This window comes from Malus sylvestris, chromosome 16 (genome assembly GCF_916048215.2).
Source record: "Malus sylvestris chromosome 16, drMalSylv7.2, whole genome shotgun sequence".
NCBI lineage: Eukaryota > Viridiplantae > Streptophyta > Magnoliopsida > Rosales > Rosaceae > Malus > Malus sylvestris.
The window spans coordinates 7,343,645-7,365,079 of record NC_062275.1 but is presented as its reverse complement, the minus strand read 5'-3'; the positions used below and the strand labels follow the sequence as shown (position 1 = coordinate 7,365,079).

Sequence of the window (21,435 nt, the reverse complement as noted above, 5' to 3'; positions counted from 1 at the left end):
AATGGAGATCCAATTGGCAAAAAACCTAAAACACAAAGTGCAAAATGTTATGATCTAAGAAAAACATTATTATTAATCAAAAGTGAGATTAATTATTAATTATTATTATTTTAATTGTTTTAATTTGGAGGGCGAGAGAGTTTAAAGAGAGCGAGAGATGAGGGCGGGGGAGAAAGGGAGAGGTTGTTGCGAATCAGAGCGAAACAAGGATTCCTTCTCCCGCCACATCCTAATGCGAAGAAGCGGTAAACTCTTCTAACAACCGACACGTGTCCTTCTCCCCAACCCCACTCATAAATTGGACAATTCACCGTGACTTTCTCTCTCTCTTCCCACAATATTTTCTCGCCCCCGGTTTTTTATTATTTCTAAACTTTTATTAAATTTTCTCGGCGTTTCTCCTTCTCTCTCTTCTCCCTGAACTCGATCGACAAGCGCTCGTCCTCTGTTCGGATCGAATTCCCACCTCAGGAAAAGAGCAGAATGTTCTGAAAACCCTAGAATTTCAATCGAATCGAGCAGAAAGTTGATATCTTTTTCTCCTTCTTTTTCTTCCGCGAGGGTTCGGTACCAGGAGGCGGCTTCGCTTTGTCGATTGCGTTCGTCTGAGCAAAAATTAGGGTTGGTGGTAATAGTTTCGATTCGTTTCTGATTTTATTTCATTTGGGTATCCCTTGAGTTATCAGTTTCCCTTTTCAAGTCTATCGAAATTTTGTTTCTTTGATCCGTTCTGTGTTGGGCATCTGTTTTTGCCTTTTTGGTATAAACCCTAGGTTAGTCGAATAAAAAATCCCCCAAAAAAGTTAAATTCTTTGATTCTTATCCCTGTAGATAAATTGGTTACGGCATCGTTTTTTCGGTTTCCATTTCAGCTGATTTTAGGTTATTTGCAAGAAATTCTGTGAAATTTTTGGGCGTCGTTTTAGTTTGCCATCAGAAATTGAGGGTTTCCTTGTTAGATCTTCCTTCCCCTTGTTGCATATTTTTCTTATTTTTTTCTCCCACTTCTTTGATAAAACGAAAAAAAAAAAAGAAAAAGAGAGAAAAAGGGTTCAAGAAATCTAGGGTTTGTGTATAGACTTATGTAGAGAGAAATCTGGTTGGGGTATGGCCTTGAATTTTTCTCACCGACCAATCTTTCCGGGGCATCTGTCTGAGGACAATTTGGTTTCTCCAATGAGGATTGCCAATGGGTACCTCGTGGAGGGTATGCCAGAGAGGAATGGAGATGGTTTCGGTAGGCTTTGGCATTCAAATCGGGAAGTGGATGGTTGCTTTGATTATGGAAGAGATAGATGTGATAGGGGTTGCTCACAGGATCCCGTTTCGAATGACATTCTTGATCTATTGCCTTCGGACCCTTTTGGCATGGATATAAGTACCACGTTTACGGCTATCACAGGCTGGCTTGAGGATTTGGAAGTGGACTACAGTGGTTACAGAAGGGATGAGGTGGGGACAAGTAACGGTAACTATGAACTTTTTGCGGGGTTGAATTTTATCTGGAATAATGCTATGAAGTTCCAGGCATTCCCAGGGAATATTGGGGTTGATCACAAGTCTAATGTAGCCAGTGGATTCGGTGGGTGTTCAAAAGAGAAGGGAGTTGATGATTCGTCCTTACACAGCGGTTTTGGATCAGCATGTCCAGTCGCTGACATTTTGAATTTTGGCAATGAAAGTTGTGGTTTTTCCAATCAGCAAAATGTAGAGGTCCAGCATGGCGATGGGATTTGTGCTGGCGGTGATGGAGGAGCTCCTCATGGGGCTTTGATGTTTGCCCTTAGTTATCTTGGGGTGCAGGATCTTCTTGTTGTAGAAGGTGTTTGCAGATCTCTCCATTCTACAGTTCGCGGTGACCCCCTTTTGTGGAGAAATATTCACATATATCAACCACTGAACGAGAAGATTACCGATGATGTTCTTTTTCAATTAACTGATAGGGCTCAAGGAAATCTGCAGAGCTTGAGCCTGGTGGAGTGCCCAAGGATCACTGATGATGGTCTGAAGTGTGTGCTTGAAAGTAATCCCAAGCTAGCCAAGGTTAGTTTTTGGCTTCTGGATTTTACCTCAACTGTTTGCAGCGTTTTTTTCTTAGAATTCTTTTATTATTGTCTCTTTACAAGAAGTTTATCTCTGCACTACCATTCATGATTATTAATTGTTTACCTTAAATTTCCTAGACTTGTGCTCAAAGTTAACTCTAGGGAAGAAAAATTTGATTCATGTTCAATCTTAAATGTTCCATTTATTTGTGTAGTTGAGCGTGCCTGGATGTACTAGACTCAGTATTGAGGGCATTGTAAATAGCTTAAAAGCGTTCAATTCCAAGAGTGCACAAGGTGTGAAGCATTTACGAATTGGTGGACTCTATGGTGTGACACAGAAGCATTTTGAAGAGTTGAAGTTCTTGTTGGGAACTGATGGGCAGATGCAGCCTAATCCACGCAAGCCACATTTTTATCAAAGAGGGAACTTTTATCTGGCCTCTGATGATGATAGTGACATTGATATTGAAATGTGCCCTCGATGCCAGAACCTGAGGCTTGTCTATGATTGCCCTGCTGAGGCTTGTCAAGGGAAACAACATCCAACTCAGGTGTGCAGGGCCTGCACACTTTGCATAGGGAGGTGTATTGAGTGTGGACGGTGCATTAATGATAGTGAATATGAGGAAACGTTTTGTTTGGAGTTGCTTTGCTCAGATTGTTGGAAGCAGCTACTTAAGTCTCAAGAAACACAGGATGGAACCTATGGTCCATCCAAACCTTCTGTTCTCCATGAACGGAATGATACTCTTGGTCGACATGGCTAGGTTCTGTTGGTTCTGTAGATCTGCTGGTTTCATATTAATGGATGAGAAAATTACAAGTGGTTCCTAAGTTGTCCAATCAGTTAAAGATTATGGTTCCTTTATCTCATACCGCTTGGTCAGCTGGCTTTGTCGGGTTTAGTCTATTGGTTGACTTCAGCTTTGGCAGTTTGTATCTCATCTGGGGCTCCGAGCCCACTGCTAGTACGTTGTGATGAACAGAAAAAAAAATGTTCAAAAATAAAATCAAAAGAGATGGAAATTTTAGGGGTGAAGGAGATTGTAAACAAAATTCTGCATCCACTGTCCAGGGCATGGAATTTTGTTCTGGTGATTCAGTTAGTTGGCTCTGGCATGAGTAATTGTTCTACGAGGAGTATGTTGATTTGCCTTTGAGTATTATGTATGAAGTCTCTTGGCATCTGACCAAGATGCGAGGTAGCCTACTAGAGCAGTCAACAGTAGGAACTACTACTTGTAGAGAGCAAAGTGGAAAGGTAACGTGTTTGTTGCACATCGGCCATTGTGCTCTGTGAATTCTATGCCTACACATGGAAGTGGTCTTCGGTTACCTGTGAAGAGTTTGAAGTGTGAAGTACGTTGGTTCTCGCAGTCATACAAGGGAGCTACATTGTTCATTCTTCCAGTTGTGCAGCAGTTTATGTTTGGAAGATTGCTGTTGCAGTAGCACGCCCATCTGTGACCTGCTATTTGGGACGAATCCCAGAGCAGGACGGGATCTTCTACCTGGCTTTATATACTGCACTGATTTTATCTGGTGTCATCTATAATGCCATTCCACAGATTCGTTCTTGTTCAGTCAAGAATGAAGCTACGATTGTGTCCTCCCGCAGGAAACAATGTTGTTCATAAAAGACGGGACTTGTACGTTGTTAATAAGAGACAGGCATGTACATTGTTCAAAAAAGGCCATGCTGGTGCGTTCTTGCTTTGGACGACATCTTTCGTCTGTCTCAGTTATGATCCATGGCAGCTTCACTGTATGCTCTTTGAGCAAAGAATTGCCAAATACTGCTTCTCTGGTGTCAACCAGAGTTATCCTTCGTGTGTGCCTTGAGCACCAAGTTATCTGCTTCTTTTCGGTCGAAACGAATGTTGTAAAATGTACTTTCAATAAGTTATGGTTTTATGCAAAAGCGGGCAAAGCTATTGCTAGCTATGTATACTCTTTTTTTTCCACTATCCTTGGATGTATTATTCTTTTATTATCGAGATTTTCCCACTTGTTCTTTCATCTTTATATTTTTATCCATTGGCATATTTAAGACTTTGATCTTTTAGGCCACAATCCTTTCAAATGTATATCTTTTAAGTATGTTTTGTAACAATGTTGTCCCAAAGTTGGGAGCAGAAGCTGAGTGCTATAGTCAACTTGGCTATGGGGTTTACCAGGAGGAGAACTTATCATTTTTCGATGCGATCACATTTACTTCTGATTTTACATTTTCAAAAACAACGTAAATATGATATACTTGATGAGACATTTATAAATTTGAGATATAATATACTTTTCTTTAATTATTGGGGTCCACTTCTAAAAGATATATATATACATTGTTAGTCAAGATGATTATTTTACATTTCGCCTATTGGAGAGCTTTTTCGTCCAACAAGAAATGTAAAGTGCTCAAACATGACATTTTACATCTCCTATTAGAGATGCTCTAGGTCAATGGAAAATATTATTCACGTTTTCAGTAGCTCTTTAATACATAAAATGATGTTGAAAATAAGAGTTAAAATAACTTTTTTTCTTATAAAAATATGTAATTAACTTAAAATATCGTTATAACGTCGCCATCACATGGTAAGGATGTTTCTGTCAGCATGCGTGCGTGGTCCAACTCAAAAACATAACATTGATTATTCGCTCACATGTCTTGCGTGGGGCTAACTCAAATATTTGGTATACAACAGGCCGTCACTCAAAAACGAAGAAAAAGGAGCCATTTTTGCAGCTCATTTTACTTCTTGTTGGCGACAGAGACAGATCCATGTGTCGTTCATTCATTTATGCCATGGGCACATGATATGACAAATAATTCATGCAACGGGATGTCATTGCGATGATATCTGCGTGATTGATTGATGTATCTCTGCAGTAACATTCTGATTACATGCTAATTTATCTTATTTCATGACATACAATTTTAATTCAAGCAATACAAATGAAGTAAAATTGATCGTAATTTAACTGAAAATTTCATTAATTAAACCATTTATTCAACAGAAAATATGAAGACAAATGGGATTAAACTGGTTAGTGACAATATATATATATATACTAGAAGAAGCCATATTGTTCAACGCATTGTTTCATTGCCCATCTTCTTTCTGAGTTTTCTTCCGGATCTTCTCCACCCACTTGAAACTCAAAACTGCCTTCCCGAAGCTCCTCTTCGATCCATCTTTGCCCTTCTTCTTGTCCTTGTCGGATGATCCCGATGGCGGCGGATCGGGGTTGTTGTCCCATTGATCAGCCCAGGACAGACCAGAATCCATTGTCCTTTTTTTTTTCTTTCTTTTCTTTCTCTCGTGTTCTTCTTTTTCGAGGTTAAAAACTTCTTTTTGCAACAAAGCAACAGAGCTTTGGAATTTGTTGCAAAGGGGTTAGTTTTTTTATTTTAATCCAATGCTGATTTTTCCTTAATTTGATCGAAAGGAAAATTGTTTGGCAGAAGTTAGTTATGTTTGATGAACAAGTTTAGAAATTTGTCCAACGGTCTTTTGCTTATTATGTAACTTGATTTTTGCCTGAACCAACTCGATTATCCTTAATTTGGTCATGTCTGTTATTGGACTAAAGTAGTTAGTAATAGACTCGTTTTCCTTTGTCGGAATTCACATGATGCAAAAGATTATAACGAACGTAAATAACTGGTTACACACAAGATTTCGCCATGTCTATCAACTGCGGTTGACCGAGCGGTAGGCAATTAGCAGTCAAGTCAAACTCTAAAACCTACATCCATGCCCAGCCCTGTAAATTATAACCAACCATGTCATACAGACAATGCCTGTTTTAGAGAGTGGTAAGTTTATCATCTTAGATGCACATCGTCTCCCTACATTTCGGCCGAAATGTCCCCTTTTCTCAAGTACCAAACACTGAAATTTGAGGGGAAAAGCCATTTTTACTCCCAGGCCGGCGGTATTTCCATGATATCGCTGAGATTACACGATGGTTCGCACATATGTCGATGTTCCCGACAGACATAGGAACATTCGGGAACCGTTGGATTACAACTTCAAGCCAGGGAGGGAGGGAAAACAAAACAAGGATCAATTTCCCTCATCCTTTTACTGAACCTATCGTCTACAAAAATTCGACATGACCTGCAATTTCTCTACACAACAGCTTAGACTCACTGGCAAGCTTCAAGCTTTTGACAATGGCAAGGCCTGTTTGCTTGTGTGTAGAAGTCGGAATGTATTGCTTGGCATCTTCTTCTTTCCCCATCAATAGAACCTCCCTAGCCGGAACCACATTTTCCCACCAGAATTCCCTTAAAATTCCATGCATCAAGTTCCAGTAACTCCGGTCCCTGCACACGCGGAATATTGTGCTTCCGTTCGGTGTCCAGCAGTACAGATCAACCCACTCTCTGTCCAGTACCTCCATTTGGCCTTGCACCTGAGGCATGTAATAGAAAGGCATGGTTGACCAGGGCAGAGCCTTCTCTGGCTTCCCCTTGTTGTATGGACACTTCACTTCCAGTATCCCACCGCCTTGATAGCAATCAATAAGACCCTCGAGAAGACCGTCTGGGGAGGCACCAATCCAACCATATCGCTCCTCTGCATGGGTAGCAAATCCGTATGAACTCACTTCACGACCTGTGATGCTTTTGTACTTTTCAATGGCCACTTCTTCGTTGAGCACGCCCCACTCCATGGCTCTCTTAGAAGCTTCCACAATTTGTTTCTCTGATTCAAATACCTTCTCTTGCCAGAGCTCTGGCCGGCGGGTCCCTTTCCAAAATCCCAAGGCAGTGCTGAAGGTGCTTGTGGTCAGCTTGTCCTTGCGTAGGGCAAACCATTCCTCTGATCGTTGGGGAGCATCAGACGGAGAAAGCCGGGTGGCTAGCACTAGTGATGATGGGGGACGATGAATGACAAGAGGGACAACCGGAGAGATCAGTGTTTTGGTGCATGTGGAATAAGGCCTCAAAATATCTTTCCTAAACCCTACCTTCCTTGAGGATAGCAATTCTACTGCTTTGTGGTGAGACCTGCAGAATCCGGTGCAGTAGGCATTGCTCATTGTCGTTGCTAATCTGACAATGCCACCCATAGCTACTTGGTTTCGATGAAGGGTCCTGCAAAAGCCACACACTGCTTGGAAGTTTATGCTTAGTTGAAGAAACTTCCTTAAACGATATTGGTTACACAATTTTAGACACAATATTCATCAGAAACAATGCCAAATACGTTCTAGACACATCTAACACTACACAATACGCAATAATTGTCTTCTTAACAAAATATCCAAGTGAAGAAGCACATTCTATTGTTCCTCCTTTAGGTCAAGTATCAATTTTTCAACCGAAGAAGGAACTGATTTTCCGGAATGCGATCCTTTCCCTACAAAATGTATCATTCGATTCACAGTATTCGCGAAGCGATTAAAAAAAACAAGAAAACCAGATGATGGAGTTTACTTCAAATACAAGCAATGCTAATGAGGAAAAAGAAAGAAAATCCAAAAGCTCAACTTCCTCCCCCAATCTCCCAATTCGATTCAGAGTCAAAACCCGCACGATTGGCAGTCCTTAATTCGAACATGAGGGGGCTACAAACATTTTGCACTAAAGGTGTTTGATTTAATACCTGAGAGACGGCTCGAACTAAAGGCTCCGACTTTGGGAGCTGCGGAGGAAGCAGAGCGTGGCTTGGGAGTCCGAGAGGTCACTCCGCCACGGAGAAAATACGGAGAAGCTCTGGACTGAGCGGAAGAGACTTGAATGAGCTTCATCTGTTACTATGTTCCAGCCACCACCATTTCTAGGGTTTTGTTTTTCCTGCTGCAAAATTTGATAGAGAGAAAAAGAAGAAGATTTTAGGGCGGGCAGCAGCTTATAACATTTTCCAAAAGTCCAACACGCCACGTACTTATACCAGTCTAAAAAGTAAAAACGCCGTTGTTTTGACTGAAACGGCTTCGAAACGTAGCGTTTAAAGTTGGGAACTTCGGTATAAAGGTCATCAACCAGAGAGAGAAAGAGAGGAGAGAGAAAGCGCTGAACTCTCTCTTCTTTCTTCGCTAATCAAAAGACAAAAGCTTTAAATTCAAGCACTTTCTTCCTCTCACTCTACTTTCTCTCTGTGTCTGAGCTGAGAAAACCCAAAACCCACCGACTGAAAAAAAAAAAAACGGAAACAAAAATGGGTTAGTTCTGCTGCTGACCAAGTACTTCACTTTCTTCTTCCTTTTCCACACCCGCCACCATGTATTTGTCGGAAAATGCTCGACCAATCGATTTCTACAAAGAGGAAGCCGGCCGGGACATGATGATGGAGGTGGTGGTCTCGAACGAGGACCTTCCCCAATCTCAATCCCAATCCCAAGCTCATCTTCACCAGCCGCCCCCGCAACAGATGCTTATGGGTGACAGCAGCGGTGAGGACCACGAAGTGAGGGCTCCGAAGAAGCGAGCCGAGACTTGGGTGCAGGACGAGACCCGAAGCTTAATAGCCCTGCGTCGCGGGATGGACGGCTTGTTCAACACCTCCAAGTCGAACAAGCACTTGTGGGAGCAGATTTCTGCTAAGATGAGACAGAAAGGGTTCGATCGGTCGCCGACGATGTGCACGGACAAGTGGAGGAACTTGCTGAAAGAGTTCAAGAAGGCTAAGCACCATGATAGGGGAAGTGGGTCAGCTAAGATGTCGTATTACAAGGAGATTGAGGAGATTTTGAAGGAGAGAAGCAAGAATACGCAGCACAAAAGCCCCACTCCCCCAAAGGTCGATTCTTTCGTGCAATTTTCAGATAAAGGTATCGGGTTATTCTTCCTTTTTCTGAATTTTTAGATTGCTGGTTGAATATTTGTGATTGAATTCGAAGTGGCTTTGTTAAACTTGAGCTGAAAATTATAGTGTTTTGAAGAAAATTGCCTTCCCTTTTGATGTATTTGTTAGTCTTTTCCATTTTTGTAGTTGTTTTTGTTTATCTGAGTTTGGTACATTATTAATCTGTTAAATCTAAATTTAGAGGAGTTTGATTTAGCGTTTCCAATTTAGAAATGTTCCTGTATATGGAAATGGCTATAATTAGTAATGTGGAGTATAAAAGGTTTGTAACAATTGACCGTTGAATACTGACCTTAATAGAGTCATCCTCTTCACACTGCTGATACCCCAAGTATTATCCTTTGAGTAATTCCAGCATTAATGGCTATTTAAGACATATTTATGGTAGCTCTGCATGAACATCTGGGTGTGATGGCTATAGATATAAGATATGAAAACCTTGATGAGTAATTTGATGTTATCGGGAGAGCGGACTGTGTGAGTTTAATTCTGAGTATCTTGCACAGCACTTGCTTTCATATCTGGTATACGGGTTGGGGTAGGCTTGAGTCATGATGCTCAATATGCAGTCTGGATGTATTTCCAGTTTTGACGACGAGATTGCACATCTAATAAACCAGTGGAGAGGGATTAACAGATTAGTGTAACCTAGTCAAAAGTCAATTTGTTCTTGGTTGATCCCTTGATATTATAAAAGATGAACAAGGCACGTGCAAGCTATGCAGAAACGGGGGGATGCTCATGCCTTACCTTAAGTTTCTCATCAAGTGGAAGGGAAGGCTTAAAGACATTGGTATGCGGGTTCATCTCTTTCTCTAAAGGTTTTTCAAGTGCAATCCTACAAGTAAAGTTTCAGCAAGAAAGATTTTTTAGCCCCAACTTTAACGAGCATTTTCGGGGACTAGCCTGCTTCCAGAGGGAAACTGGCCTATATTGTGGCAACGCATTGAAGTTGTCCTTTTGCTTATCATTGTCTATTATAGAGATGTCGTATGCTGGGTTTCAAAGCATGTTGAACGTGCATGAAAGTTGTGTGGTATTTAGTAAAGTATTGAAGACGCTGCTTCATACAAAACAAATCTTAAATACAAGGAATGTTTTTAACTTTTCATGTGTTTTTCTGTGTCTTAGTTGTTTTTTTCCTCTATCATGGTACCCTGGCGTCTGTCCTGATACATTATAGGCCGTATAAAACACCATTTCCTGGGACGATATCCACTGACATCAGCTTCATATATTACATTTTCTGTTGTGCGTTCTAAATACTTTATCATGTAACGACACGTTTCCTGGAGTTGCAAAAAACTGTTATGTATAACTTTTGTAACAGACAATGGGGGGACTTATCCTTTGATTTGCGCTGTTTTAACGTTCCTTATCAGGAACGTAACCGGCCTTGCAATTCGGGGCGGACTGCAGCTCAGGTGATCCTTGCCCATGTTCCGTCCATGTTCCCTATGTATCAAGTGCTGCATGGGGATTGAACAACTCATTCCTTTTCTTCTCCTTCTTTTGGGTAGTGCTTTGTGTTCTTTAGTCTTTTGGGGTTTGGAAATTCTGCTATCGCATTTCCTAGTTTGCCTTCGAGTTAGGGGTTAAATGGTATAATTCGTTCATACAGGCGAAAATTTCAACATAAACGACTTCATTTTGCCCCAACTTTTTTTCTCTCTATGTTGTGTTGATGGATTAGAAATTTCTCTATGTTGTGTTGATAGATTAGAAATTTCTTTGACGGATTTTCTGCTCATGCAGGTATTGAAGATGCAAGCATTTCGTTTGCACCTGTTGAAGGTACATTAATTTAACCTGAGTTTTAGTGTTCTGGTGTATGTTTATGTTATTTCATCACCTAATTATTAGCTTGCCTGATAACTCTTGACCACTCTTAGAAATTATGATAACTTATTATCTTTAGGGGAATGATCAGTTCTTTAAGGTTATTCCGGTACAACCATCTCAAATAGTTCATCTCATGGCTCATGTTGGATATTATTAGCATGATAGATGGCATTCAAGATTCAATGACCAATGACTTTTTTCCTCCCTTTTTTATCGTCAATGCTGAGTTCTGTCTTTTCTTTTCCTTTTGGCCGGAAATGATGAGAAATGATGAGTTCTTCATGTGAGCGTATGAACTTTTCTGCATGTTTCTTTTCCTGTATTCTGCTTCTATGTATCATGTTTTTCTAAGTCATTTTTTCTTTTCAAAGAGATATATGTCCTCTCTTTTTATGTTCCTTGGTGCGCAGCTAGTGGCAGGCCGGCACTCAATCTTGAAAGACGTTTGGATCATGATGGTCATCCTCTTGCCATCACTGCAGCTGATGCAGTTACAGCAGGTGGAGTTCCACCGTGGAATTGGAGAGAAACCCCGGGAAATGGTAAGTTAAATTGAAGTTGGGAAATTTGCTCAACAAGCGTCTTGTTATGTTTATGCTCCAAATGTATACGGATGAGTAGCACGCAAAATGTCTTGTTAATATGTTGTCAATAGTTCGTTTATTTCAAATTCTTTTCCATTTTTTGACAGGTGGGGAGGGTCAAGCATATGGTGGTAGAGTCATATTAGTCAACTGGGGTGACTATACTAGAAGGATTGGTATCGATGGCACCGCAGATGCCATTAAGGATGCAATTAAGTCTGCTTTTAGGTTGAGAACAAAACGCTCATTCTGGTTGGAGGATGAAGACCAGATAGTCCGAAGTCTTGACAGGGACATGCCTTTGGGGAATTACACTCTTCATCTTGATGAAGGTATAGGTGTATCGATCATATTGATCTTAGTAGTTCCTTAGGATAGTGGTTGAGAAGTAGCAACTCTTATTCACAGAGATCTATCTAATAATGTTTTGCTCCCCCTTTCGTATTGAAAACTTGATGCTGAAGTCCAAATTTCAGGGGTGGCCATCAAAGTATGCCTCTATGACGAGTCGGACCACATACCAGTACACACAGAGGAGAAGCTTTTCTACACAGAAGAAGATTATCGCGAGTTTCTGTCCCGCCGGGGGTGGTCGTGTCTAAGGGAGTTTGACGGGTACAGAAATATTGAAAATATGGACGACCTTCGCCCGGGTGCAATATACCGCGGTGTGAGTTGAGGGAACCGCGTTCCCTTATCATGTTCCCTTCTCAATGTAATTGTGGATGGTTATGGACCCTTTTTTGTTCAGTGTTGCAGGTTGTGTAGCATGGCAGAAGAAAGACGATATTATATTTGCACAGTTGGCCTGCACTTTGCTGTTTGTAAATACAAGTTTAGTTTCTACTCTTCTACACTTCATTGCCTCCTTTCCTATCCATTTCATTTATTTCTTATGGTTCTTCCGCCTCTCATTTTTTGACAAATTAAATGACCTGCTAACCATTTCGCTTTCAGTTAATTCAATTTTTCGTTATCAAATGGCCCATAAACATTTAATTTTCTATTACTTCAATCTTTTGACTCCCATGAGCAAACTTTTCGGTAGGACCGTCACACCTGCTCATATATATATTGTGCTTGTTCAAACCTGCTCATATATATAATGTGTGCGCATCAAACTTCTTGTCGAGAAGGTTTCCCATCATGTATCTCTTGTTGGTCAGAAAGCTTTCTCATGAGCAATTTTAAAAGGATATAGAGTATTTGACCAAAAGATATAAATATTTATATAAATTTACTTTTAATACGGAAAAAAAAAGCTATAGCTCCACTTGTTAAAGAGGAAGTGAGCCCAAAATTTAGTTTATCCAGCCCAAGCTTAGACCAGCCCATTTTATTGGGCCCAATATATGCTGAAGGCACAAACAATATTTCGTTTTCTTAACCGCACACCAAGGATTGCTTTCATGCGATTTAAGTGATGTCTTTCTGCTGCATTTCGAAGAGCATGGGCACAACAGAATCTATTTGACATATGGAAACTAATACATCCGATGACTTGTCTGGTACGAAATGAATACATCCAACTCCCATGTCGAAAACACCAAGACGAAAATACATCTTACGGATAAGATAGTTCTGCACACAATTTTTCATCCTCGTCCGAACAATTCTAATAAATTGTGAATAAAAGATTCACAATACCAGAAGTCCACGAAACATGGATACTGGATACCATCCCCCTCCTCTTACTGCTCGTCCCATTCGTCGTTCTTGTACGACACTAGAGTGTCAACCTTGTGAATCTGCACGATCCAGCGAACAGATTAACAACTGTCAGCAACCAAAGATTTCTGAATGAATGAAAATTATAAAATGGGAATGCAATGTCTGGAACTTGCCTTGGTGTCAAAGGAATGCAGTTTCACTATTTCTGGATTTGTAATCAGTTTCGGATCACTCTCGATCCAAGTGAATGGGACTGCAACATCTTTATCCGTGTATGCCAACACATCAAACACGCCTAAAAGCAAGTAATTGAACAAATGAACATGATAAATACCAATATGAATAAGTAAACCATTTTCGTTTGGATAAGTGAGTGTGTTTGCCTTACAGGGTTCATCAAGGCATGGCAAGTAAGTGATGCTCGAAGCAATCTGCCTCATGATTGCCTGAATCTCCCTCATGATTTCCTTGTCACTCTTTTCCCTCGACACGCTTTAATAAAAAAAAAACAAAACAATGAAACATGATTTAGAAATGAATAAAACAAACTATAGTTTCATACAACACGAGGGACTCAAAATAATCCAAAATTGAATTGAATTACCCCTGCTCGACGACCTCGCTATCAGTCTCAATGCTGAAGTTCCACCTCTCAAGAACCTCATTGGTGGCCTTGCTCATTATAACAAGAACAACTCTTTGCAACTTTCCAGATTCCAGCCATTCTTTACAAGATTCAAGATTAAAACATATCAGTCTCCAAGAACAACATATCTCAAACAAGCAATGTAGATTTAGTAGGTGCAGAATGCAGTATATACATCGTATCGTATTTCGATATCGACCTACTAAGAAAAAATAACCCTAAATAGGTAGAAATTACCAGAAAGCTGAGCGGTTAGGTTGGCAATGAAGGATTTGAGGCCCTCGTCTTGCGTAAGCAACATTGGCAATCCATATTTCTTCACCTTCACAAAGCTTTCTTCAGGATACACTCCTCGATTGTACAGAATGCTATAAAATACCCAAATTTCCAACCAATATTAACTTCAATATCCAATAAATACATATCCCAAATGAATCAAACACAAAAAGGGGAACATAAACAACAAAAACAAAGACCAATATCCCATGCCCATTACCTGTTTGCCGAATATCCTGAAAGAGGCAACACAGAAATAACACAAAACGCAGAGATCAGAAAAAGATTTCTCGGAAACCGAACAAAACCCAACAAAGAAAAATGAGAATCAAATCCAATCGACGATAAATTACCGAAGAACTCGCTGACAATGGCGGCGGAGCCACGCAGAGTGATGATGTCTTTGGTCGCTGTTTTTGAAGCCATTACTACGATGCGTTTCCAAACCCAATAAAGATTCTATCCAATTTTCTGTTTGGCAAGTAAGAAAATTATGAATTTCCCAGACGAAAAGCGGTTTCTGAGTTATGTGCGATGAGGAGGTGGAAGAAATAGATTTTTAGGGCTTTGAGAAAATCATCGAAAGTAAAGTAGTGCGAATGCAACGGCTAGATTCTTTAATTTTGGTTTTTCCGGGATTAACGGTAACATTTTTAAATTTGCGCCATTTTATGGTATGAAATTATGAAAGGGGGTTTTGGACCAAATTTTTTTTTGAAAGTGGGGCCGGTCCTGTACGTTGTTGGATTTACACCAAGGCCCAAGTGTGTCGGCACCGAACCCGTTAAAACAATTTCCTTCTTTTTTTTTACACTAAATTTCTTCGTAATGCTACCATTTTCTCTTCAAATCTGAAAATTAAGTTTGATATAAAAAAAATTAAATCGAAAGTATTTATGGACGTAATAAAGGAGAATAAGTTGGCAAACAAAATACATGAATAATTATTTAAGTGTCTTGGGATTCATTTGGAAATACTTTTTAAAACGATTGCAAGCGATTTTGAAGAATTTTTTTTTGGGTAAAAGACTGTTTACTACCCTCATGTTTCGTGGTTTTCAATATTTAGTACATCAAGTTTTTTTCGTCTCAGATTCATACCTAAAGTGTAAATTTTGGGACAGTCTCATACATCCGTTAGTCAAACTGTTAAATTTTCCGTTAACTGTGACGTGGCGCACTAATTGGGCTCCACGTGTCATCCACGTTTTTTTTTCTTTTTTTTTCTTCCTCCTTCTTCCTTTCCCTTCTTCCTTCTTCTTCCTTCTCCTTCTTCTTCTTCTTCCTCCTTCTTCTTCTTCTTCCTCCAAAATCTGGGGAAGTTTGTTTTTTTTTTTTCTTTCTTCTTCTTCCTCCGATTTTTTTTTCTTCCTCATTCTTCTCCTTCTTCCTTCCCCTTCTTCCTCATCCTTCCTTCCTCCTTCTTCTTCCTCAAAAAAAAAAAAAAAAAAAAAACTGAATCTTCCCCCAGATTCGGAGGAAGAAGAAGAAGAACGAAGAAGGGGAAGGAAGAAGGAGAAGAAGGAGGAAGAAAAAAATAAACTGAATCTGGGCAGATTCGAAGGAAGAAGAAGAAGAAGAAGGAAGAAGAAGAAGAAAGAAGAAAAAAAAAAGAAAAAACTGAATCTGGGTAAATTCGGAGGAAGAAAAAAAAAAGAAAGTTGCAGTCGGAGGAAGAAGAAGAAGAAAGAAGGAAAAAAAAAGAAAAAACCGAATCTGGGTAAATTCGGAGGAAGAAAAAAAAAAGAAAGTTGCAGTCGGAGGAAGAAGAAGAAGAAGAAGGAAGAAGAAAAGAAAAGAAAGAAAAAACAAAAACTCGGATGACACGTGGCGTCCAGTCAGTGCGCCACGTCACAGTTAACAGAAAACTTAACAGTTTGACTAACAGATGTATGAGACTGTCCCAAAATTTACACTTTAGGTATGAATCTGAGACGAAAAAAACTTGATGTACTAAATGTTGAAAACCACGAAACATGAGGGTAGTAAACAGTCTTTTACCTTTTTTTTTTTATTCCAAAAGCACTTGAAGTGTTTCTTGTATAAAACATTAGTTATGTGCTTCTTAAAGGAAACACTTTAAGTGTTTTTTTAAAAGATTAACTTGCATTTTTACTAAACATTGGTCTAAAAATATTTTTCACGAAAAGTGTTTTTAGCTATCTTAAAAACACTTTCAAGATGGTAGTGACAACAATGGGCATTGAATGAGTAATCACTAATTTTTTTTTTTTTTGTTCCAAAAACACTTGAAGTGTTTCTTGTAGAAAACATTAGTTATGTGCTTCTTAAAGGAAACACTTTACGTTTATTTTTTTTATTTTTTTTAGATTAACTTGCATTTTTACTAAAGATTAATCTAAAAATATTTTTCATGAAAAGTGTTTTCAACTATCTTAAAAACACTTTCAAGATGGTAGTGACAACAATGGGCATTGAATGAGAAGTCACTAACTTTATTCTTGGCCTGTATCAAAAAATATTTGTATCAACGGACTTCTCAAATCGACAACCATAAACGTTGAATGAGAAGTCCCTTAATACTTAAAAATCACTCATTCAAACACAATAAAGAAATGTTACAAAAATACGTTGTGTAGTTCACCAAGTAATTAAGATTCAAATGTCACTTCACCTTACACATGTTATGTGTTACATACAATGGAAAAAGGAAGATTTTCTCCACGAAATAACCCTAGCTGCTCCTCCCATTCTCTCTTGTACGGAGCCAAACCCAAAACCCCTTCTCAGTGCCGCCAACTTTTTTCTTGGCTTAGGGTTGGTGGCAGCCTCTTCTTTCTAATGTTTTCCCACTTCTTCCTTTCCTTTTTATTAGCTATGCATGTAGGAAAATTTGGAAAAATAACCAAATTTTAGATCTCATATAGAATTATAACCACTATTTTAATTTTATGATAATTATAATCAAAACTTGATGTAAAAGTATTAATATACCCTTAATACTAGAGTTTCTCACAACAACCACAACACAACCCTTAAACTACCTTAAAATGTTGAGGATTACTGCAAATTGAGGCCACTGAATTAGCTTTATCTTTAATTAGCATGACAAGCTATGAGAATGTTCTTGAGAAGGTACCAATTCCATGGCTAATGTTCCTAGAAGGTACTAATTCCATGGCTAATTATTATTTTTTAATTAGATACTTGGATTTAGTGTTACACTAACTAAATTGCATACATTCCGGTATATTTTTCCAATGGATGATGAAAGAATACGAAATTTCTCATGTAAACTGCTCTTTCGACACCCATGGCTGTCGATTTTGAGAAGTCACATCTTTATTTCTCGACTTTCTTTGTAGTTTTCTCGGCGTTCTTTGCTATTTTCCGGTGTTTTTGCCGTCTCTCGATGTTCTTCACCATGTTTTGCGCTTTGATAAACCCAATCCCCATCTGGCAACTCTCGTCCTTAAACCCCAACATCCATCATCTTCCATTGCTCCTCCGTCTCACTTGCCATCCCTCCCACAACCTATGCTCAAAGCTAAGGCGACACACCTGTTTTGGTCCTCAGACCTAAGCCTTCGTTCATGGCTCCGCACCCTACCGACATGCCAAAAATTCAGGGCCAAGCGTGATGCGGCTTTGACTAAAACGAGGGTGTTTTAGATGCCCCTTAGCCCCACCCCTTCCCATTTATTTTGGTTTTTGGTTCTACTTGCAAGGGCTTGTGTTGGTAGTTTAGATCTGTTGGCTCTTCTCCAGTGTGGCGGTGAAATTTGGTTAGGAGATTTTCCTTATTGCTGTGATACCGCCGACGAATTCAACGTGTAGATGATTTTCTTCGGGCAGCTAGCCTTGTGGTCGTTGGTAAGGTGATGGTGGTCGGCCTTTACGGGTTGATGATTAGGGTTTTTCTTCAGCCTTTTTGCTGAATGGGCTTTGGCTATCCCATCCTTATTAGGCTAGTTTGATGTAATTGTTTTGGGTTTTTCTCATTCAAGGAAGTTTTTTGTTTTTCGAGAAAATAATGGAAAGAGAGATATTCATTTTATCTGTCAACTTGTATAAATTTAGGAGGTGTAGTCAAACTAAGATTTTAAAGGATTTTAAAAGTGATAGATTTGATAGAATTTAAGAGGATTGTGGTGGATTTTGGGGGGGGGGGGGGGGGGAGGATAGTTTGATTTGATGTAATTGTTTTGGGTTTTTCTCATTCAAGGAAGTTTTTTGTTTTTCGAGAAAATAATGGAAAAGAGAGATATTCATTTTATCTGTCAACTTGTATAAATTTAGGAGGTGTAGTCAAACTAAGATTTTAAATGATTTTAAAAGTGATAGATTTGATAGAATTTAAGAGGATTGTGGTGAATTGGGGGGGGGGGGGGCAGGATTTGAAATCCTAGGGGTTGGATTCTTTTTAGTTTTGGTTATACATACTTTTTGCTTTCAAATCCCGCAAAATCCACAACTTATTGAAATCCTTCAAAATCTTAATTTTTTTAATACACTTAGATTTGGATGGATTCTAAAATCCTTTAAAAAATTTTAATTGACTACACTTATATTTTAATGGATTCTAAAATCTTTTAATTGACTACACCTAAATTTTAATGGATTCTAAAATCCTTTAAAGTCTTTTAATTGACTACATTAGGATTTTAAAGTCTTTTAAAATCCTCTCAATTCCAAGTTTGAGTACACCCCGATAGTGCGATTCACACAACTATTTGTACCACTGACACACTTTTATTAATTTTTCACTATTGATCTTATTTAATTCATTCAATTTGACGGTTAAAAATTGAGAGGAATATATAAGAAGTAAAAATGGATGTGTTCATAGCTAGAAGTAACCAAAATTTATGCAATACTAATCCATTTTCTTAAATACAAAGAAGATGAGACTACAATTAATCCATGCATGCAGGAATCAGGATGACACAAAATAAGGAGAAATTTTTAGTTGTGATGGGAACACAAGTAGTATACCACGTGTTTTAATAAGAGTGTTGAGAAATTTTATTTTTAAGTTATTAACATTTTAGCACACATATCCCACTGTTTGTATAGTGACACATGGTGTACTACCACCCCATGTACCAGTCACACTGAAAAATCTCTCCAAAATAAGGGCACACACATGTGTGGCCTGAGTCAGTGTAGACCGCGAGCATTCAAACCCTAGCAAAAACATAACTATGATTCTCATATGATATAACATAACCCTAATACTTACTGTTCTTGAGTCTTGACCCCTCCATTTTCGAATCTCGATATCTACATGCATTGGAACTCGGAATATAAATTCATGACCTAAACCATACACACAAACACATATAGATTGTTACGTTTTTGGTGAAATATATATAGAGTTAGATAGCACTGCAGGTACAAAAATGTATGTATATATATGGTCATTGCCCTAGTGGGTGGTGGGGGGCGGGGGGGGGTCATAATCTATGCAAATTGCCAAAACTTCTGTGGCCAAACTTAAAAGTGGTTCAAACCAAAGAAAGCATGAAGATTCATCAGCTGTTCTGGTGCTTTCCAGGAAATGGTACACAGGCGTGAAATCAAAACTCAAAGGCTGGTATTTTATGGGTAAGTGCATGTGTGCGTGGTCCTCTACTCTTCGATATATCTTAATTAATTATGAACCTCCTTTTCTTCAGAAAAATGTCGACGTTATGTGTTCATTCATTTCCTCATTTCTGCAAAGCACTGTAATCTATAAATGTTTGGTTTACATTTCAACCTAATTTCCTGGAATTTGTGCAATCATTTAACATGTAGTCTGTTTTGTTTTGGAAACTGATGTGCATGGGTTTGGGAATTTGGTCGAGGCCATCATTTAACATGTAGTCTGTTCTGTTTTGGAAACTGATGTGCATGGGTTTGGTAATTTGGTCATGGCCTCTACTTTAATCACAAACGAGAAATGCAAAGGAGATTTTCTCAAAAGAGAAACTTTCTATGGACTTTCTTCCACCTCACAGTTAACGTCAGTTTTCGTACCAATATTATAAGAGTGCATTTTTGCTCACCACCATTTATGTGGTGTATGCTCACCATCCTATTTATCACCGTTAGATGAGTTTGAATTTTGAGATTTGTGCTTATCCACTACTCGAATCTCGAATTTCAAATTCATCTAACGGTGATAAATAGAATGGTGAACATACATCACACTAAATGGTGGTGAGCAAAAATGCTCCCATATTATAAATTGTTAAAAAAATATGAGGTGACAGAGAGTTTATAGGGAGTCCCCTCTAGGGGCGGAGGCACTAATAGGCCAGTATAGGCCAAGGCCTACCCTCACTCTTTAGGCCATTCTTAATAGTTACTATTATATTTTTTAAAACTTAGTAGTATACTTCTTTTAGTTATATAAAAATCTTAAATTCTTCACCAATAGTTCCCTCAATTATTATCTTTAATGAAAATTAGGTCTTTAAACTTTTTTTTTTTGAAAAAATCAGTCCTCAAACTAATAAAATCTACCAATTTATTTTATATTAATTTGGGTCGATGCTACAATGACCATCTCCTTGAGCCATCTTTTGAGACCACATGATGATGTACCTATTAATGGTTGGACTAGTACTTTAAGTCGATAAAGAAGAAATCTAATCATCAACAATCGCATTATGTGGTATCCAAAATATGGTCTCAAAACTTGGTCTTCCTAGCATTTTTAATTGATTTGATCCTCTTTAATTTTGATTAGCTACTCTCTATATTGACTTGATATTGGAAGGTTAATTTTAACATGAAAAAATATTTAGCACCTCAAAAAATTTAATTAGCTCAAACTCCAAGCACGTATTATACTTTCTTGCAAATACTATATCTTTCTTCTTCTTTTTTTAACATTTGCATGAGACCCCTCCTCACGTAAAATCCTAGCTCTGCCACTGGTCCCCTCAGCATTCCTAATCACAATATTATATGTATCCTTCAACCATAAATATTAGGATTTACAAATCTCTTTTGCTGAAATAGGAAAATTAATACAATAGATCGGAAATCTCTTAAATGCCCTTTATACATATATACCACCTAAAACAAGGAGATCAATATAAGGATTTGAATACCAAAGCAAAGATGATACATTGAATTGAAGGTTGTTGTTCATGTAGTTTTAAGTGAGATATAACATGAACATTTGAGATATTTTTCGTTTCAAATTTTGTATGGATCGTCTTATACGAACAAAAGGAGCTGCCGTTTAACTCAATTTCCTAATTTCATGTTTTATATTCAAGATTCTAGTTCAGAATATTCGGATCAGGTTTGAGATATGCACTCAAAATATATAAACGACATATATCCTTTCTGGTGTCACAATTTAATTAATTCCAAATATAATAATCATGTACCAGAAAAGGAGGTCAATAGACGCATGTGGGTTGGATCGATAAGATATACAAAAGCAATATGAGAGATAACTGCAGGGAATAAAATAATAGTGGTGGTATCAACCCATTTCTTTTAGGTTTTACGAAATTTTCCATCTTTAAATTAAATAAATTGAAAAATATTAAAGAACTACAATTATCAAAAAATGCGTAAAAAATAAA

At 38.4% G+C, this 21,435-nt stretch overlaps 5 protein-coding genes and 1 long non-coding RNA gene across 7 annotated transcripts; 2 read left to right on the top strand and 4 right to left on the bottom strand.

The window, feature by feature from the left end:
* Positions 1-327: 327 nt before the first annotated feature.
* On the top strand, positions 328-4,067 carry LOC126608059 (F-box protein SKIP14-like). Its single transcript, XM_050275819.1, has 2 exons — positions 328-2,043; positions 2,261-4,067. Exons 1-2 carry the CDS (start codon positions 1,108-1,110, stop codon positions 2,813-2,815), a joined length of 1,491 nt encoding a protein of 496 aa, XP_050131776.1. The 5' UTR covers positions 328-1,107; the 3' UTR covers positions 2,816-4,067.
* Positions 4,068-5,012: 945 nt separating this feature from the next.
* Positions 5,013-5,558, bottom strand: LOC126607829 (uncharacterized). The gene has a single exon (XM_050275544.1). The coding sequence runs from the start codon at positions 5,333-5,335 to the stop codon at positions 5,150-5,152; it is 186 nt and encodes a 61-aa protein (XP_050131501.1). The 5' UTR covers positions 5,336-5,558; the 3' UTR covers positions 5,013-5,149.
* Positions 5,559-5,657: 99 nt separating this feature from the next.
* LOC126607826 (uncharacterized) lies at positions 5,658-7,931 on the bottom strand. Of its 2 annotated transcripts, none has more exons than XM_050275540.1 (2): positions 7,664-7,931; positions 5,658-7,168 (listed from the first exon to the last, which is right to left on the bottom strand). In XM_050275540.1, exons 1-2 carry the CDS (start codon positions 7,806-7,808, stop codon positions 6,150-6,152), a joined length of 1,164 nt encoding a protein of 387 aa, XP_050131497.1. In that variant the 5' UTR covers positions 7,809-7,931; the 3' UTR covers positions 5,658-6,149. The 2 variants fall into 2 exon arrangements, with proteins under 2 accessions (XP_050131497.1, XP_050131498.1); XM_050275541.1 differs by having other exon boundaries at positions 5,658-7,152; positions 7,664-7,809.
* A 114-nt stretch (positions 7,932-8,045) lies between these two features.
* Positions 8,046-12,153, top strand: LOC126607827 (trihelix transcription factor GT-1-like). Its single transcript, XM_050275542.1, has 5 exons — positions 8,046-8,831; positions 10,622-10,660; positions 11,119-11,250; positions 11,400-11,624; positions 11,769-12,153. The coding sequence occupies exons 1-5, from the start codon at positions 8,282-8,284 to the stop codon at positions 11,969-11,971; spliced, it is 1,149 nt and encodes a 382-aa protein (XP_050131499.1). The 5' UTR covers positions 8,046-8,281; the 3' UTR covers positions 11,972-12,153.
* A 590-nt stretch (positions 12,154-12,743) lies between these two features.
* On the bottom strand, positions 12,744-14,520 carry LOC126607828 (mitotic spindle checkpoint protein MAD2-like). Its single transcript, XM_050275543.1, has 7 exons — positions 14,239-14,520; positions 14,106-14,121; positions 13,847-13,977; positions 13,568-13,688; positions 13,352-13,455; positions 13,137-13,258; positions 12,744-13,040 (listed from the first exon to the last, which is right to left on the bottom strand). The coding sequence occupies exons 1-7, from the start codon at positions 14,309-14,311 to the stop codon at positions 12,984-12,986; spliced, it is 624 nt and encodes a 207-aa protein (XP_050131500.1). The 5' UTR covers positions 14,312-14,520; the 3' UTR covers positions 12,744-12,983.
* A 1,957-nt stretch (positions 14,521-16,477) lies between these two features.
* LOC126608983 (uncharacterized) lies at positions 16,478-19,193 on the bottom strand. Its single transcript, XR_007618052.1, has 2 exons — positions 19,089-19,193; positions 16,478-16,721 (listed from the first exon to the last, which is right to left on the bottom strand). It is a non-coding gene; the product is annotated as an uncharacterized LOC126608983 (long non-coding RNA).
* Between the last annotated feature and the right edge of the window lie 2,242 nt (positions 19,194-21,435).

What these genes read in the sequence shown, in the direction of transcription:
- LOC126607828 (XM_050275543.1), bottom strand. Translation starts at nt 14,311, where the DNA reads ATGGCTTCAAAAACAGCGACCAAAGACATCATCACTCTGCGTGGCTCC. An exon ending in CCTAACCGCTCAGCTTTCTG is followed by an intron (nt 13,689 to 13,846) that starts GTAATTTCTACC and finishes AATCTTGTAAAG; the next exon opens with AATGGCTGGAATCTGGAAAG. An exon ending in TGCATTCCTTTGACACCAAG is followed by an intron (nt 13,041 to 13,136) that starts GCAAGTTCCAGA and finishes TGGATCGTGCAG; the next exon opens with ATTCACAAGGTTGACACTCT.
- LOC126608059 (XM_050275819.1), top strand. Translation starts at nt 1,108, where the DNA reads ATGGCCTTGAATTTTTCTCACCGACCAATCTTTCCGGGGCATCTGTCT. An exon ending in GTAATCCCAAGCTAGCCAAG is followed by an intron (nt 2,044 to 2,260) that starts GTTAGTTTTTGG and finishes TTATTTGTGTAG; the next exon opens with TTGAGCGTGCCTGGATGTAC.
- LOC126607829 (XM_050275544.1), bottom strand. Translation starts at nt 5,335, where the DNA reads ATGGATTCTGGTCTGTCCTGGGCTGATCAATGGGACAACAACCCCGAT.
- LOC126607826 (XM_050275540.1), bottom strand. Translation starts at nt 7,808, where the DNA reads ATGAAGCTCATTCAAGTCTCTTCCGCTCAGTCCAGAGCTTCTCCGTAT. An exon ending in TAGTTCGAGCCGTCTCTCAG is followed by an intron (nt 7,169 to 7,663) that starts GTATTAAATCAA and finishes ACTTCCAAGCAG; the next exon opens with TGTGTGGCTTTTGCAGGACC.
- LOC126607827 (XM_050275542.1), top strand. Translation starts at nt 8,282, where the DNA reads ATGTATTTGTCGGAAAATGCTCGACCAATCGATTTCTACAAAGAGGAA. An exon ending in TTCGTTTGCACCTGTTGAAG is followed by an intron (nt 10,661 to 11,118) that starts GTACATTAATTT and finishes CTTGGTGCGCAG; the next exon opens with CTAGTGGCAGGCCGGCACTC. An exon ending in CACTCTTCATCTTGATGAAG is followed by an intron (nt 11,625 to 11,768) that starts GTATAGGTGTAT and finishes TCCAAATTTCAG; the next exon opens with GGGTGGCCATCAAAGTATGC.